The following is a 16,532-nucleotide window of genomic DNA, read 5'->3' on the forward strand; positions in this document are numbered from 1 at the left end:
AACTACGGTCTCCCTCCACTGTTTGCATAGCTTTCAATTGTGCCCGTCAAATGGTATCTCCCATCAAAAAATGCCTCCTACGATGTGCAAATGCGCTATGGTGATGTCACGCCAGTTGATCGGGAAATCGGCTGTAGTGCCCTTCTGTACAGCGCATGCATGGGAACTATTCAATAGAACACCAGTTCACACATATGCGATGTGGGAACGAGCGTGATTCCAGGGCCGGTTTCCGCATCGTATACTGCACTGCCCTATGCAAACCGCTGCGGGTGTCAATACAAAAGTTAATGACACCCCCAGATTGGTTTGCATATCGCAGGGCAAGCTGTAAATTCAGACAGGAATCAGATCGCATGGGTGTGAACACCCATGTGATCCAATTCTGATGCAGACAATAAAAAACTCCTGCAGGATATTGGTCCGAATGTGATGCAAATTCAATTCACATCGCACGGACTTTGCAATATAATCCGCAAAGCAGTGCATTGCAAATCACATGCGATGTCTGTGATCGCAGAAGTGTGAACCGGCACTAAAACTAGGTTGCTGATATGACTCGGGGCAAAGTCATGGATAGCTTTGTATATTTTTTTTGTTACTTTGAATTTTATTTGTTAGGTGATCAAAGGTCAGTGGAGCGATTGTCAGAAAGGAGTGGCTCACACTGAGCAATTGGTAAGGCGGATAAATCTGGCAGCAGCATTTATGATAGGCTGAAGGGTGGATAGCCTGTGCAGAGGTTGGCTAATAAGTGGGTAGTTGCAATAGTTGAGGCAAGGGTCAGTTGATACGAATTAGGCAAAAACTTGTGTATTGTGTGAGTATTTTTAGCCCCCGTTCCCACCTATGCGAATTAGATGCGACTTACATCGCATCCAATTCGCAGGACATTTTAAAATACATTAATTTGAATGCATCTGGTTCACATATGTACGCTGCATTCGCACCGCGCATTGCACAAAAAAGTGTGCATTTTCTGGGCATTGCGGTGCAAATTACAAGCCCATTATCTTCTATGGGAACGCATCTGATTCACAGATGCATTCTGTTCTGAACACAAATTATCTCCTTCTTCTCACTACACCCCCCCCCCCCCCTCCCTGCTCACTGATTCGCAGCTAAAATGCAGAGGGACCTCTGAACAACAGATTTTTATCTTCGAAGTGAAACCAGAGCTTCAATTCGCAACGCACATGTGTGAACCCGGGCTTAATGAACAATCCAAGATCCCTGTAGAAAGTTTTGAACAGGGTATGATAAGGTGGCTCTTGAGGATACCTGCAAAAAAGCTAGTGTCATGCAGATGGATAGGTTGTTGGTAGATCCACCTGGGATGGTGGGGAGAGGGGGCATGGCAGTGCATGTTTTTACCAGACAGTTGGAAAGTATTTGAAAAAGCACTGGCCTGTTCTTTTAAAAGATAAGGTACTTGGTCTGTGGCTTCCAGGGTCCCCTAAAATTATCTATAGGAGGGCCTCTCCTTTGAGGACCAAGATGATCTAGAATTTAGTGAGTCTCCCAGTTAGAAGACCCACTTTTTATGAAGGTAAAGATTTCTTCTCTTGTCAGAGGTGCCCGGTGTGTAGGACATTTGTGGATATGCGTAGTGACCCAGTTTGGGGTGGGGGGGGGGGCTAAAATGGGTTAGATGTATGGTATAAGAAATTTAATTTCAAGTTATTTAACCCATATGTGGGTAGGACCACAAGGAAATTAGGGATCAGAATAGGTGAACAAGAAATCAAGGGTTTGCTAAGCATAGAGTACCCCCTATTTCAAAGAGGCCCACAATGAAGATCCTAGGGGAAAGATTTGACCGGATACAGTGCCTTGAAAAAGTATTCATATCCCTTGAAATTTTCCACATTTTGTCACGTTACAACCAAAAACATAAATGTATTTTATTGGGCTTTTATATAATAGACCAACACATTGACACATAATTGTGAAGTGGAAGGAAAATGATAAATGTTTTTTAAAATGTTTTACAAATAAATATGTGAAAAGCGTGGCATGCATTTGTATAGTCAATACTTTCTAGAACCACCTTTCGCTGCAATTACAGCTGCAAGTCTTTTTGGGGATGTCTCTACCAGCTTTGCACATCTAGAGAGTGACATTTTTGCCCATTTTTCTTTCCAAAATAGCTCACGCTCTGTCAGATTGGATGGAGAGCATATACAGTGGTGTGAAAAAGTGTTTGCCCCCTTCCTCATTTCCTGTTCCTTTGCATGTTTGTCACACTTAAGTGTTTCGGAACATCAAACCAATTTAAACAATAGTCAAGGACAACACAAGTAAACACAAAATGCAATTTGTAAATGAAGGTGTTTATTATTAAAGGTGAAAAAAAATCCAAACCATCATGGCCCTGTGCGAAAAAGTGATTGCCCCCCTTGTTAAAACATACTATAACTGTGGTTGTCCACACCTGAGTTCAATTTCTCTAGCCACACCCAGGCCTGATTATTGCCACACCTGTTCACAATCAAGGAATCACTTAAATAGGAGCTGCTTGACACAGTAAGGTCCACCAGAAGATCCTTAAAAGCTACACATCATGCCGAGACCCAAAGAAATTCAGGAACAATTGAGAAAGAAAGTAATTGAGATCTATCAGTCTGGAAAGGGTTATAAAGCCATTTCCAAAGCTTTGGGAATCCAGCGAACCACAGTGAGAGCCATTATCCACAAATGGCGAAGACATGGAACAGTGGTGAACCTTCCCAGGAGTGGCCGGCCGCCCAAAATTACCCCAAGAGCGCAGCGACGACTCATCCAAGAGGTCACAAAAGACCCCACAACAACGTCCAAGGAACTGCAGGCCTCACTTGCCTCAGTTAAGGTCAGCGTTCATGCCTCCACCATCAGGAAAAGACTGGGCAAAAATGGCCTGCATGGCAGAGTTCCAAGGAGAAAACCACTGCTGAGCAAAAAGAACATCAAAGCTCGTCTCAATTTCTCCACAACACATCTCGATGATCCCCAAGACTTTTGGGACAACATTCTGTGGACCGATGAGACAAAAGTGGAACTCTTTGGAAGGTGTGTGTCCAAGTATATCTGGCGTAGAAGGAACACTGCATTTCATAAAAAGAACATTATACCAACAGTAAAATATGGTGGTGGTAGTGTGATGGTCTGGGGCTGTTTTGCTGCTTCAGGACCTGGAAGACTTGCCGTGATAAAAGGAACTATGAATTCTGCTGTCTACCAAGAGATCCTGAAGGAGAATGTCCGACCATCTGTTCGTGTACTCAAGCTGAAATGAACTTGGGTTCTGCAGCAGGACAATGATCCTAAACACACCAGCAAGTCCACCACCGAATGGCTGAAGAAAAACAAAATGAAGACTTTGGAGTGGCCTAGCCAAAGTCCTGACCTGAATCCTATTGAGATGTTGTGGTATGACCTTAAAAAGGCCGTTCATGCTCGAAAACCCTCTAATGTAACTGAATTAGGACAATTCTGCAAAGATGAGTGGGCCAAAATTCCTCCAGGACGCTGTAAAAGCCTCATTGCACGTTATCGCAAACGCTTGGTTGCAGTTGTTGCTGCTAAGGGTGGCCCAACCAGTTATTAGGTTTAGGGGGCAATCACTTTTTCACACAGGGCCATGATGGTTTGGATTTTTTTTCACCTTTAATAATAAACACCTTCATTTACAAATTGCATTTTGTGTTTACTTGTGTTGTCCTTGACTATTGTTTAAATTGGTTTGATGTTCCGAAACACTTAAGTGTGACAAACATGCAAAGGAACAGGAAATGAGGAAGGGGGCAAACACTTTTTCACACCACTGTATAATAAAATAGTGCAGCGCAATAGATATAAACAGTTCTGTAACGGATTGCAAAGGAAGTCCCTATATTAGAAAATAGTTCTCTAATCCAAAGAAGATCCCAAATAAGTGCACGTGAATAGTAACATCAATCAACAAATGGCAGATCCGGTGATGTTGATCCCTCCACCACAAGTAAAATCAGCCTTTCACCTCAAAGAATCGAAAACAAGAAAAATGAAAAAAATCCTTAAAATATAGTGCCTGGGGTCCCCTTAGTCTGCTTGTAAAGTGGCGCATCTGTACCATTTATAGAACCTTCTGCTGCAAAACTGACATTTATAAAGAAAACAATGACATTTAACTTGCTGTCAATACAATACTAATGCTGGCAATACAAAAATGTAAAAAAAAAAAAAACGGTGTGGAGTCGTTCCCCCCCCCCCCCCCCAAAATCCTCTCTTATTTGAGCATGCAGTCCAGCTGGTCAAGCGGGGGGGGGGGGCAGGATGAGCGAGCGCCCCCTCCTGAACCACACTAGGCCACATGCCCTCAACATTGGGGGGGTGCTTTGGGGCAGGGGGTTCTGCCCCCCTTCCCCGAAGCACCTTGTCTCTATATTGATGGGCACAAGGGCCTCTTCCCGACCACCCTGAGCTGTGGTTGTGAGGGTCTACATGCAGGGGGCTTATCGGAATCTGGAAGCCCCCCAGATCCCACCCCCTCCTTATATGAATGAGGCAGTTTTTAACAATTCCTTTATTAAAAAAAATAAAAAACAATGCTGCACGCTGCACCCGGAAAATAAAAACATCTCCCGTATTTTTACATACTTACATACTGTCACCAGTGCAGTTCAGCGGCATCATATAACTGGTGTGCTGGTGATCAGGGACACTGACTGGTGACAGTATGGTTAAAAAAATATATATATATATATATATATATATATATATATATATATATATATATATATATATATTTATTATTATTATTATTATTAAACTGTGACCAGAGCATTACAGCATTACTATAGTAACACTGTACTTATTCTGGGAAAGTAATCAGGATTTTTTCTTTTTTTCTTTTTTTTAGACATTATGATTGCTTATAGCAATTAATATCAATGGTATAAGCAACCATAATTACTGAATGAAACTGATTCATTCAGTGTGTATTGTTTTGATTAACTGTGATTGGTCACAGCTAATCATGTGGTACAGAAGGGCTGTGATTGGCCCTGTCTGTACCATGTGATTACTGTAACCAATCACATCTAGCAACATAATTGTATACACTGAATGGCATTAATTAAAGCCATTCATTGTTTACAATTGTTATGTGATCTTCTGTGATAGGTCACAGCAATCACATGGTACCAGCAGCTGGCCGATACACTTATCAGTTATTGGCTGTGTCCAGTGGGGCATGCACAAAGTTAATTTCAGGAGGATGTCATGTGACTTCCCCCAAACGACGAATGTTTTCGGTTGTGATTAACTTTCCATCTCATTTATATAGCGGATAGAACTTCCTTCTCCAGATTAAGCTAAACTGGATAATTAGATGAATAATTGCTCCAAACAACAATCTCTTCTAAGGCTAGATTTACATCTGAGCAGGTGCAGGAAGACGTCTATTGGCAACCTCGCGCAGTGGAAACCGCAGAAAGGTTTCTTGTACTGGGGACGCACTGTACTATGTGTTTTTTCTGATGCTGCATTTTAAGGAAAGGAGCAGAGTACAGGGACCTTTTCCCTGAGTTTTCTGGAGGTACAGCAGCCCATTCAAATGAATAAGCTGCTGTGCCTGAGCAAGCACAGCCACCGGAAACTGCTTAGATGTGAACCAAGCCTAGACACATAAATAAAAAACCAAATAATACACAAAAATACATTTAAAGTGGTTGTAAACTCATTTTTTAAACTTTTACCTACAGGAAAGCCTATAATAAAGCTTACCTGTAGGTAAAAAAATATCTCCTAAACCTGTACGGTTTAGGAGATATTCCCCTCGGTATGCGCCGCTGACTGCAGCGGCGCATGCGCACAAGGGGATTCCCGGCCTGAAAATCCGGCAGTAGCCGACCGGCCGGAATAAAATCTCCCGCGTGCATGTGCGGGAGTGACGATATCGCGGCTCCGGCCACTCACAGCGCCGGAGCCGCGATACCCGGAAGAAACGCTGAAGGAGCATGTCAGCTCCCTCGGCGTGGATCGGGCCAGATGTCGGGGCCTCGTTCTAAGGTAAGTATTTCATAATAAGCTAGTATGCGGTGCATACTAGCTCATTATGCCTTTTGCTTTGCAGGTGTTAAAAAAATAAATAAATAGCGGGTTTACTACCGCTTTAATATATTCTGTGAAATAAATAAACAAAATTATAGTAACACAATAGAAAATTTTAAATAAATATGTTTACCCGGAGAAAGGGGCAATACGATCAGAACAAAGAGCTCTATTCCTGAAAATGTGTGACATCCCATTGATGATTTACCCTTTTGGTTTCCCTGTACGCACTTGAAAGATCCAAAGGATCGCTCACTTGCATAAAAGCCCAAATGCATCACCACCTCTCCTAGGTGTCACAGCTCACTAATTCCTTAAAAATGAGGAATGAGGGAATTTATTTTTGATGTGTTATTATAATTGAGTTTATTTTGAAGATTATACGAAAAGTATTATTTTTTGTGTATTATATGTGTTTAGAATAAAATATTTGGGTGATTATTCATCTAATTATCTGGCTTAGTGTCCCCTGGATAAAGGAAGTTTTACCTGCTATATAGATGAGATGTTAAGTTAAAGCAGCCCCCCCCCCGTGAGCAAAAAATTAAAAGTCAGCAGCTACATTTACTTGCTACCGTATAAATAGAGTGAAATTTGGCTGGTCTCTGCTGAACCAGCCAGATTTCTAGTTGGAACCTACCTGAACTATCCTGGCAGGAAGCCATCAAAGTTAACAGCCAATCATAGGTAGCGGAGGCATTCCCCACCATGTAGCCCCATGTATACAAGCCCCTGCCTCTGATGCTTATGATTGTCTGTCAGCTTTGACAGCTTCCCAGTGGGATAGCTCAGGTGGGTTTAGACTTGCGTCTGAACATGCCTGAGCCGATCCCTACTAATTTCTACAACCCATCCAAAGAAACTTCTTTCAGTGCTGGACACACCTGCTCACTAAATGCCCATAGGCTTGAATGGGCTGTTTATCAGTCTATGGCCCTATTCAAATCTATGTGCCCAAAAAAGTCTTATTGTCAGATAGGCTGCAAGCCTGCAAACAACTAAATATTGTCATATCAATATTTTTAAAAATATTATTTTCTTCCCCAAAACATCCCAGCAGCACTTACCTGTGTTGTGTGCAGAATTGTCATTGCCAGGTGACTGTTACTGGGATCTGGGATTTTATTCCACCATTTCCTTTTACAGCTGGTATTAAAAAGAAACAGAGAGAGGTCAGCATATTCCATGATCTATGAGGTGCCTTTGGGCCTGTGTCGATGGCATAAGTTTGATATAAGTTTTGAAACTCTACTGAAATCATATATAATTCATTAACAGGTGCATTGACCTGAAGTTGCTCTCCCTCCGCCATGCTTCAAGTGGGGTTTGCATTTCTAAAGTTTTGTATATAATGCAAAACTCCTTCAATGAAAACAAAAGCCTACAAGAAATATAAGTACAACTTCACGTAAAATCTTTACTAACTCCAGTTGCACTCCAATCTCCTAAACATACAATTCAGGGTCAATGTCTAAAGGTATTAGGTAAGTGAAACAGCCCCTTCTGCAATCCCTTTGAGATAATAAGCAGCTAACCCTTGCAGTGCGGGGAAGATATTTTTAAATTCCTCGAGTTGGGCTTTAACAACTTCAGCTCTTTGGGCATAATACATACACTCAGAGATTGAAAGGTATTAAGCAAGCCCAGGACTACATCTAATGCTTTAAGGATGGCAAGCGGGAGGGGATCAAAGAACACCTGTTCGCGGATCCCCGCTGTCTTTGAAGCCAGAAGTGCTCAATTCTAAAGCCTCATACACACGATCGGATTGTTCACCAACAAAACCGTGGAATTTTGTCCGAAGGGCGTTCGCCCAAACTTGTCTTGCATACACACAGTCACACAACTGTTGGCCAACAATCACAAACGTAGTCACACACTATGTTGTTTTTCAGCTCTTCAGCACCACTCTTTGGGCTCCTTCTGCTAATTTTGTGTTAGTAGAAGTTTGGTGAGTGTTGATTCATGCTTTTCATTTTGCACTTTTCATTCTTCACTTTTTAGTTTGTTTCTGAACAGCTGTTCGTCAACCAGCCATGTTGTGGAATCGGAGGAGATAACGTGTTATTTATTATTGGTCTTGGAGTTATTGCTTTGACATCATTTTTTTGGTTGAATGATGATGTGATTTGGTATATTTTCTATATTTTTGGATGCATAGAATGCACTTTTTGGTTAAGTTCTATTGGCAGATAGCATGTCTAATTGTGTTTGTTTTATTTTTTTAATGCACAATAAAAATAAAAAAAATACTTGGTTATGTGTTTTACTTCAAATGACAGTTTGGGAGTAGGCAGTTACATTTAAAAAAATACAATGTAAAATTGACAAGAGACACCAACATAGTTGCATCTTTGATCTTAAAAACTACGGGATAATGGTGTTGTGGTAACTTGTCCAAATAAAAAATAAATAAAAAAAACATAATATTATTCTTGATACCAGTAAAAAAAAAAAAAAGCCTTTGAAAATTAGTTTGCAATAACTCCATCAGTATCACCAGCAAAGCAGCTTCGTTATTATACCATTAACCACCTCAATACAGGGCACTTAACCCCCTTCCTGCCCAGACCAATTTTCAGCTTTCAGTCATGCAACACTGTACCCATAAGAAACTTGCGTCCTTTTTTTCACACAAATAGAGCTTTCTTTTGGTGGTATTTAATCACTAGTGGGTTTTTTATTTTTTGTGCTATAAATAAAAAAAAAATAATAATTTTTGTGAAAAAATGCCCTTTTCTTTGTTTTCTGTCATAACATTTTGCTAATTAGTAATTTTTCTTCATAAATGTTGGCCAACATTTATACTGCTACATATCTTTGGTAAACATAACCCAAATGACTGTATATTATTTGGTCTTTGTGAAAGTTATAGAGTCAACAAACTATGGTGCCAATCTCTGAAAATTGATCACATCTGATCAGGCCTTCACTACATCAGGTGTATCTCATTTCTTGAGACACTAACAAGTCTGGAAAGTACAAATACCCCCAAATGACCCCTTTTTAGAAAGTAGACATTCCAAGGTATTAGGTAAGTAGCATGGTGAGTTTTTTAAGTTGTAATTTTTTCCCACAATTTTATTTTTTTTACAAAATTGTCATATTTTCAGGTTATTTCTCACACACAGCATATGCATACAACAAATTACACCCCAAAATACATGCTACTTTGCTACTCTTCCCGAGTATGGCGATACCACATATGTGAGACTTGGCCTCATATGTGACAGCCTGGCCACATACAGAGGACCAACTTTGAAGTAGCACCTTCAGGCATTCTACTAGCATAAATGACATATCTAATTACACTTTTGAAGGCCATGGAGCACCAGGACAATGCCTACAAAAAGACTCCATTTTGGAAAGCAAACACCCCAACGTATAATCCATGAGGCATAATGAGTCTTTTGAAAGGTTAATTTTTTTCCAGAAGTTTTTGGAAAATGTGGGAAAAAAATTAAAACGCATTTTTTTTTTACACAAAGTTGTCAATTTTATAAGATATTTTTAACACATAGCATGTATATAGCAAAAATAACACTCAAAAATACATTCTTCTACTCTTCCCGAGTATGGCCATACCACATGTGTGAGACTTTTACACAGCCTGGCCACATGCAGAGGACCAACATTGAAGTAGCACCTTCAGGCGTTCTAGGAGCATAAATTACACATCTCATTTCATTCCTACCTATCACATTTTGAAGGTCCTGGAGCACCAGGACAGTGGAATTACCCACAAAATTACCCCATTTTGGAAAGCAAACACCCCAACGTATATTCTATGAGGCACGGGCTGCAAATAGGCACTTGGGTACTCTGATGGGCTGCAGATAGGTACTCGGATACTCTGATGGGCTGGTGACAGGTACTCGATTACTCTGATGGGCTGGTGACAGTTACTCGGTTACTCTGATGGGCTCGTGACAGGTACTCAAGTACTCTGATGGCATGGTGACAGGTACTCGGGTACTCTGATGGCCAGGTGACTGGTATTTGGGTACTCTGAAGGGCAGTGACAGGTACTCAGCTACTCATATGGACTGTGACAGGTACTCGGGTACTTGTATGGACTATGACAGGTACTCATATGGACTGTGACAGGTACTCGGGTACTCAGATGAACTGTGATAGGTACTCGGGTACTCAGATGGACTGTGACAGGTACTCGGGTACTCAGATGGACTGTGACAGGTACTCGGGTACTCTGATGGACTGTGACAGGTACTCATATGGACTATGACAGGTACTCAGATGAACTATGACAGGTCCTCTTTATTGGGGGGGGGCAATCAGTGGGATTGGTGTATACTGTAAGCGGTAATGATATGCTACCGCAATCTCCTTCTCACACACGATCGGTGTGTGAGGAGGAGAACCCGGTAACATCTTGTTACTGCGGTTTGTTGACATTTAGTGATCGGCTGTGAAAGGATCACAGCCGATCACGTGGTAAACAGCCACCTACCAATGGCTGTTTACCAGCGTCGGGGAAGAGCAGTGTTCCCAGGAACACGCCACCACCGACATGCATGCACAGCACGCCTGTGATTGCGCGCATGCGCCGTGCACAGTGGGGTGGAACCATCACAGCCAATCACGTGGCAAACAGCCATGACCAATGGCTGTTCACCCCCCTCGGTGGTGAGCGGTGTCTTCGTGACACACCGCCACCAAAGGAGCAGAGATGCATGTGCATGATTGAGTGCATTCCCTGTTTAAATGGAGGGCCGTCATATGACGCCCTCCCAGAATGAGAGCACGAGTATGGCAATACCACATATGTGAGACTTTTACACAGCCTGACCACATACCGAGGACCAACATTGAAGTAGCATGCGCCGTGCACAGTGGGGTGGAACCATCACAGCCAATCGCGTGTCAAACAGCCATGACCAATGGCTGTTCACCCCCCTTGGTGGCGAGCTGTGTCTTTGTGACACACCGCCACCAAAGGAACAGGGATGCACGCGCATGATCGCGCGCATTCCCTGTTTAAATGGAGGGCCGTCATATGATGCCCTCCCAGAACGAGAGAACGAGTATGGCGATACCACATATGTAAGACCTGAATACGTTTTCTGGCCGCTTGTCTATCAAACAGTATCTTCCCAGCAAGCATGCCAGATACAGGGTCAAGATCTATAAGCTCTGTGACAGGGCCACAGGCTATACATATAGTTTTATGGTTTACGAGGGAAGAGATAGTCACGTAGAGCCGCAGAACTGCCCAGATTACATAGGAAGCACTGGTAAGATAGTGTGGGACTTGGTGTCACCCTTATTCCGAAAGGGGTACCACTTGTACGTGGACAATTATTACACAAGCATGCCACATTTTAGTCACCTTTTACGCCATTCAGCTGCAGCACAGGTTTATCTTGACAGCAACAGCGTTTGCTCCCATGATATAACGAGCAGGGCCCTCTGATCCCTACTGTAATGATTTGTATTGTAAGTGCACTGTCTGCCCTCATATTGTAAAGCGCTGCGCAAACTGTTGGCTCTATATAAATCCTGAATAATAATAATAATAATAATGATACATAAAGCCGTGATTCCAGCTCTGTCAGAGGTGATTTCACCACCACAGTTAAAAAAAAAGATCATACTGTATATGTCGAAGCATGGGGGCAGCAGGGGTGGAGGAGCGATTTGTTCCTAACATTAGGGGCGGATTGCCCCCATGCTTCGGCATATATTTTTTTAGACACAGATTGCAATGTTATATTTTTACTGTTTTATTGTATTTGCTTTGCAGGTATGGTAAGTCTTACTGTTATACTGTAATGTTACTTTGTTTTATTGTTAACCATCATTTGCTTAGCAGGTATGCCATTCAGCTGCAGCACAGATTTATTTATCTTGACAGCAACAGCGTTTTCTCCCACGATATGTAAAGCCGTGACTCCAGCGCTGTTGGAGGTGATTTCACCGCCACAGTTAAAAAAAAAATGGTGCATATATGCCCATCATTAGAAGTGGGTGGATGAAGGGCGGTATTCTAATGGTGGGCATACCCACCGATCAATCTCTTTTCTTTATTCAGCCCACAGGCTGCATGTAAATAAGAACATTACAATGTATGCCCAACAAGGACCAGAAACGTACTGGTATGTTGCTGGACAGAATGATGCCTGCAGGTTTAGCTATCATCTTGGTATCATTCTTTTCAGCCAGCAATCAGCTTTCATATAAAAGCAATCCTAGCAGCTAATTAGCCTCTAGACTGCTTTTATAAGCAGTGGGAGGAAACGCCCCCCCCCCCCCCCGCCCACTGTATTTCATGGTTTTCTATGGCTCTCCTGTCCCAACAGGGAACCCGAGAATGCAGCCGGTGGTTCAGTCAGCTGACCATAGAGCTGATCAGAGACCAGAATGTCTCCAATCATCTCTATGGCCTAAGAAACCGGAAGCTACAAGCATTTCATGACTTAGGTTTTTCCGGATATAAACAGCGCCATTGGGAAATTGGCAAAGCATTTTATCATACCAATCTTGGTGTGGTCAGATTCTTTGAGGGCAGAGGAGAGATCTAGGGTCTAATAGACCCCAATTTTTTTTTAAAAAGGGTACCTGTCACTACCTATTGCTATCATAGGCGATATTTACATTCCCTGAGATAACAAGTAAAAAAAAAAGAAAAAAAAAATGAAAGGAACAGTTTAAAAATATAATAAAAAAGCAAAATAAAAAAAATAAAAATAAAAAGCACATAGCGTCGGCCAGGTGTCTTCTTTCCAAAATGGGGTCATTTGGGAGGTTTTGTACTATCTTTTCATTTCATGGCCTCTGACACTGTGATAGGTAGTGAGGAAGTGAACACCATTTTACGCCCTTAGAAAGCCTGAAGCCGGTGATTGGTTTTCGGTGTCCTGTAAACAGCTAGGCTCCCAAAAAGTCTCACATATGTGGTATCCCCGTACTCAGGAGAAGTAGAAGAATGGATTTTGGGGTGTTATTTCACATATGTCCATGGCAAGTTGGAGCAATAGATCATGTAGTGACAACTTTGTGCAAAAATAAATTAAATAAAATTAAATTTTCCCCTAACTTGTGACAAAATATAAAATATTCCATGGACTCAACATGCCTCTCACCAAATAGCTTGGGGTGTCTACTTTCCAAAATGTGGTAATTTGGGGGGGGGGGGGGGGGTTGTGCCATCTTGGCATTTTATGACCTTCAAAACTGTAATTGGTAGTGAGGAGTGAAATCAAAAATATACACCCTTAGAAATCCTGAAGGCTCCAAAAAAGTCTCACAAATGAGGTATCCCCATACTCAGGAGAAGCAGCAGAATGTATTTTGGGGTGTAATTTCACATATAACCATGCCATGTGTGACCAATATATCATTTAGTGACAACTTTGTGTAATTCTTTTTTTTTTTGTAATTTTTCAATCACTTGTGACAAAAAAAATGAAGTATTCAATGGGCTCAACCTGCCTCTCAGCATTTCCTTGGGGTGTCTACTTTCCAATATGGGGTCATTTTGGGGGGGGGGGGTTGTACTGCCTTGCCATTTTAGCACCTCAAGAAATGAGATAGGCAGTCATAATCTAAAAGCTACATAAATTCCAGAAAATGTACCCTAGTTTGTAGACGCTATAACTTTTGCACAAACCAATAAATATATGCTTATTGACTTTTTTTTTACCAAAGACATGTGGCTGAATACATTTTGGCCTAAATGTATGACTAAAATTGAGTTTATAACAAAAAGTAGAAAAAAAATGTTTCTACATTTTCAGTCTTTTTCCATTTATATCGCAAAAAAAATTAAATCGCAGAGGCAATCAAATACCATCAAAAGAAAGCTCTATTTGTGAGAAAAAAAGGACACAAATTTAGTTTGAGTACAACATTGCATGACCGCGCAATTACCAGTTAAAGCAGCGCAGTGCCAAATTGTAAAAAGTCGTCCGGTAATTGAGCTGCCAAATCCTCGGGGGCTGAAGTGGTCAAGTGACAAACATAATAAAGGGTACGTCAAGCCAAAAAACTTGAGAAGGGATGGGTTATAGCCAGTGTAGGGTTCTTACTGCTATTGGGGGCCGGTGCTGCCAACCTACCAGATTTGAAATCTACTGGAAAAACTAACATTGATATTTTTCATTGGAAAAACATTAACATATTGATTTTTATCCTCTTCTAATGAATTACAATATGGTTTACTTACATTAAACCACAGACAAAGCACAGCAAAATGCAAATTGCGATTGCTGGTCCAATCACTGGCATTGTGTTTCCTATTATATCATATGCAGAGAGTTCATAATCTATAGATAAAAATAAAATGCAATATATTTTTGTACAACAAATAAAGAACAACAACTTATAGATGGGTTGGATAACTATATTATGGTGCACATTATACAGTGGTAAAGATAATTATTTAATCCTCTGCAGATTTTGTACGTTTGACCACTTACAAAGAAATTAAGGGTCTATAATTGTTATCATAGGTGTATTTTAAATGATAGAGACAGAATATCAACCAAAAATCCAGAAAAAACATGATACAAATGTTATAAATTGAGTTTCAGTTCAGTTAGTAAAATAATTCTGGCTACCAACCAACAATAATTCTGGCTTCCATATACAGTCTGTGCTCTTGCAGTCCTGGCAATTTAAGAAGGTGCTCCCAACGACAACTCGTTATGTATATAAAAGACACCTGTCCACAGAATCTTTCTTCCATTCAAACCTTACCATCATGGGCAAGACCACAGAGCTGTAAAAAGACATCAGGGACAAGATTGTAGACCTGCACAAGGCTGGAATAGGCTAGAAGACCATCAGCAAAAAGCTTGGTGAGAAGGAGACAACTGTTGGAGTGATTTGTCACAAATGGAAGAAATATAAAATAACCATCAATCGCCCTAGGTCTGGAGAGCCATGGGGTAAGGATGATCATGATAGCCCAGCCCAGGACTACACGGGAGAAGCTTGTGAATGATCTCAAGGAAGTTGGGACCACAGTCACAAAATAATCCACTGGTAACACAATACGCCACCAAAGATTGAAACCATGCAGCACCCACAAGGCCCCCCTCCTCAAGAAGGCACATGTACAGGCCCATCTGAAGTTTACCAATGAACATCTAAATGATTCCGAGAAGGATTGGGAGAAAATGGGCAGATGAGACCAAAATTGGGCTCTTGGGCATTAACTTGACTTGCGTGTTTTTAGGAAGAAAAATGCTGACTATGACCCTAAGAACACCATCCCTTTAGTCAAGCACAGAGGTGGAAACACTGTGCTTTGGGGCTGTTTCTCTACTAAAGGTACAAGCCGACTTTGCCACATTGGGGGACCAATGGACAAAGCCATGTATTGTAAAATCTTGGATGAGAACCTTCTTCCCTCAACCAGAACACTGAAGATGGGTCGTGGATGCGCCTTGCAGCATGATAATGACCCAAAAGCGCTAAGTCATGTTTTGCTTGGGGATCAAATATTTATTTTATTCACTGAACTGCAACTCAATTTATAACATTTGTATAATGTGTTTTTTTTCTGGATTTTTGATTGATATTTGTTCTCTATCATTAAAAATACACCTATGATAAAAATTATAGACCCCTAATTTCTTTGGAAGTGGGCAAACTTACAAAATCTGCATTGGATCAAATAATTATTTTCCCCACTGTATACTCCACACTGCTTCTCTCAGTACTGAAACTTATATTCTCCCCTCTGTACATCATATACTCCACAATGCTTTACTATGTACTGCTGCAAATTTCACATTTGATCCGACCATCGTTGGTTGTTCTTAGAATATTCTTATGCATGTTTTTCAAGTGCTTCCACTGAAGTCTATTGGGACTAAAATGGGTGGGCTTCAAGCAACACTACCCTCAGGTGGGCACAGGGACCCATGAATATAATGGAATCGAACACTGAAACACTTCTGGTGAAGCTTCAAATCACACTTCAAATTGTTCAGGCGTGAATGGACCCTTAAAGATAAAGCTGGTCATACTTGTATCGAAATTAGCTGGTTCAGCAGGACCTAGCGGAATTTTGATCCATTTATGGCTTTTCCTGTTCATGAGACGCCAGTCTATCGATCGACTTCTCACAAATGGTTCTGCTCAAGCATTTCCATTCGATCATTGCTGGCAGCCAATCAGCAGTGCTGATGATTATATTCTGAGGGCAGGAAAGTTCCACTGTCAGAATACAAAGACACAGCAGGAATCGGGTCTGTTTTTTTGTTCAATCCGCTAGCTAAATGAAAAAAAATTGACTCATGTATGACCAGCTTAACCCCACCTCTGGGTGATCAATGATAATACATTTTGTTGCAGATTCCTTCCTTTTTCTGCTCTGAGTGAATAGTTCTTTGAGCATGTTCTTTGGATACTGGTTCTGAATAAAAGTGTCTGGTTTATTATAATCAACTGCTGCACTCTCAGTGTTCTGATGAGAAGAGTTGCATTGTCTG

General features: G+C 41.2%; 1 protein-coding gene across 4 annotated transcripts in view; it reads right to left on the reverse strand.

Moving 5' to 3' along the window:
* The window catches only part of IL4R (interleukin 4 receptor), a 200,340-nt gene that overhangs the window by 23,954 nt on the left and 159,854 nt on the right, over positions 1–16,532 (reverse strand). For all 4 annotated transcript variants that reach the window (XM_077449110.1, XM_077449109.1, XM_077449111.1 and 1 more), the window contains 2 exons: positions 14,258–14,357; positions 7,140–7,218 (listed from right to left, as the gene is read on the reverse strand). In XM_077449110.1, the coding sequence (XP_077305236.1) occupies positions 7,140–7,218; positions 14,258–14,357 (179 nt within the window). The remainder of the gene's footprint in view (positions 1–7,139; positions 7,219–14,257; positions 14,358–16,532) is intronic.

The sequence above is a fragment of the Lithobates pipiens genome, unplaced genomic scaffold, assembly GCF_037356315.1.
Source record: "Lithobates pipiens isolate NorthernLeopardFrog02 unplaced genomic scaffold, aLitPip1_a1.2 Scaffold_22, whole genome shotgun sequence".
Taxonomy (NCBI): domain Eukaryota; kingdom Metazoa; phylum Chordata; class Amphibia; order Anura; family Ranidae; genus Lithobates; species Lithobates pipiens.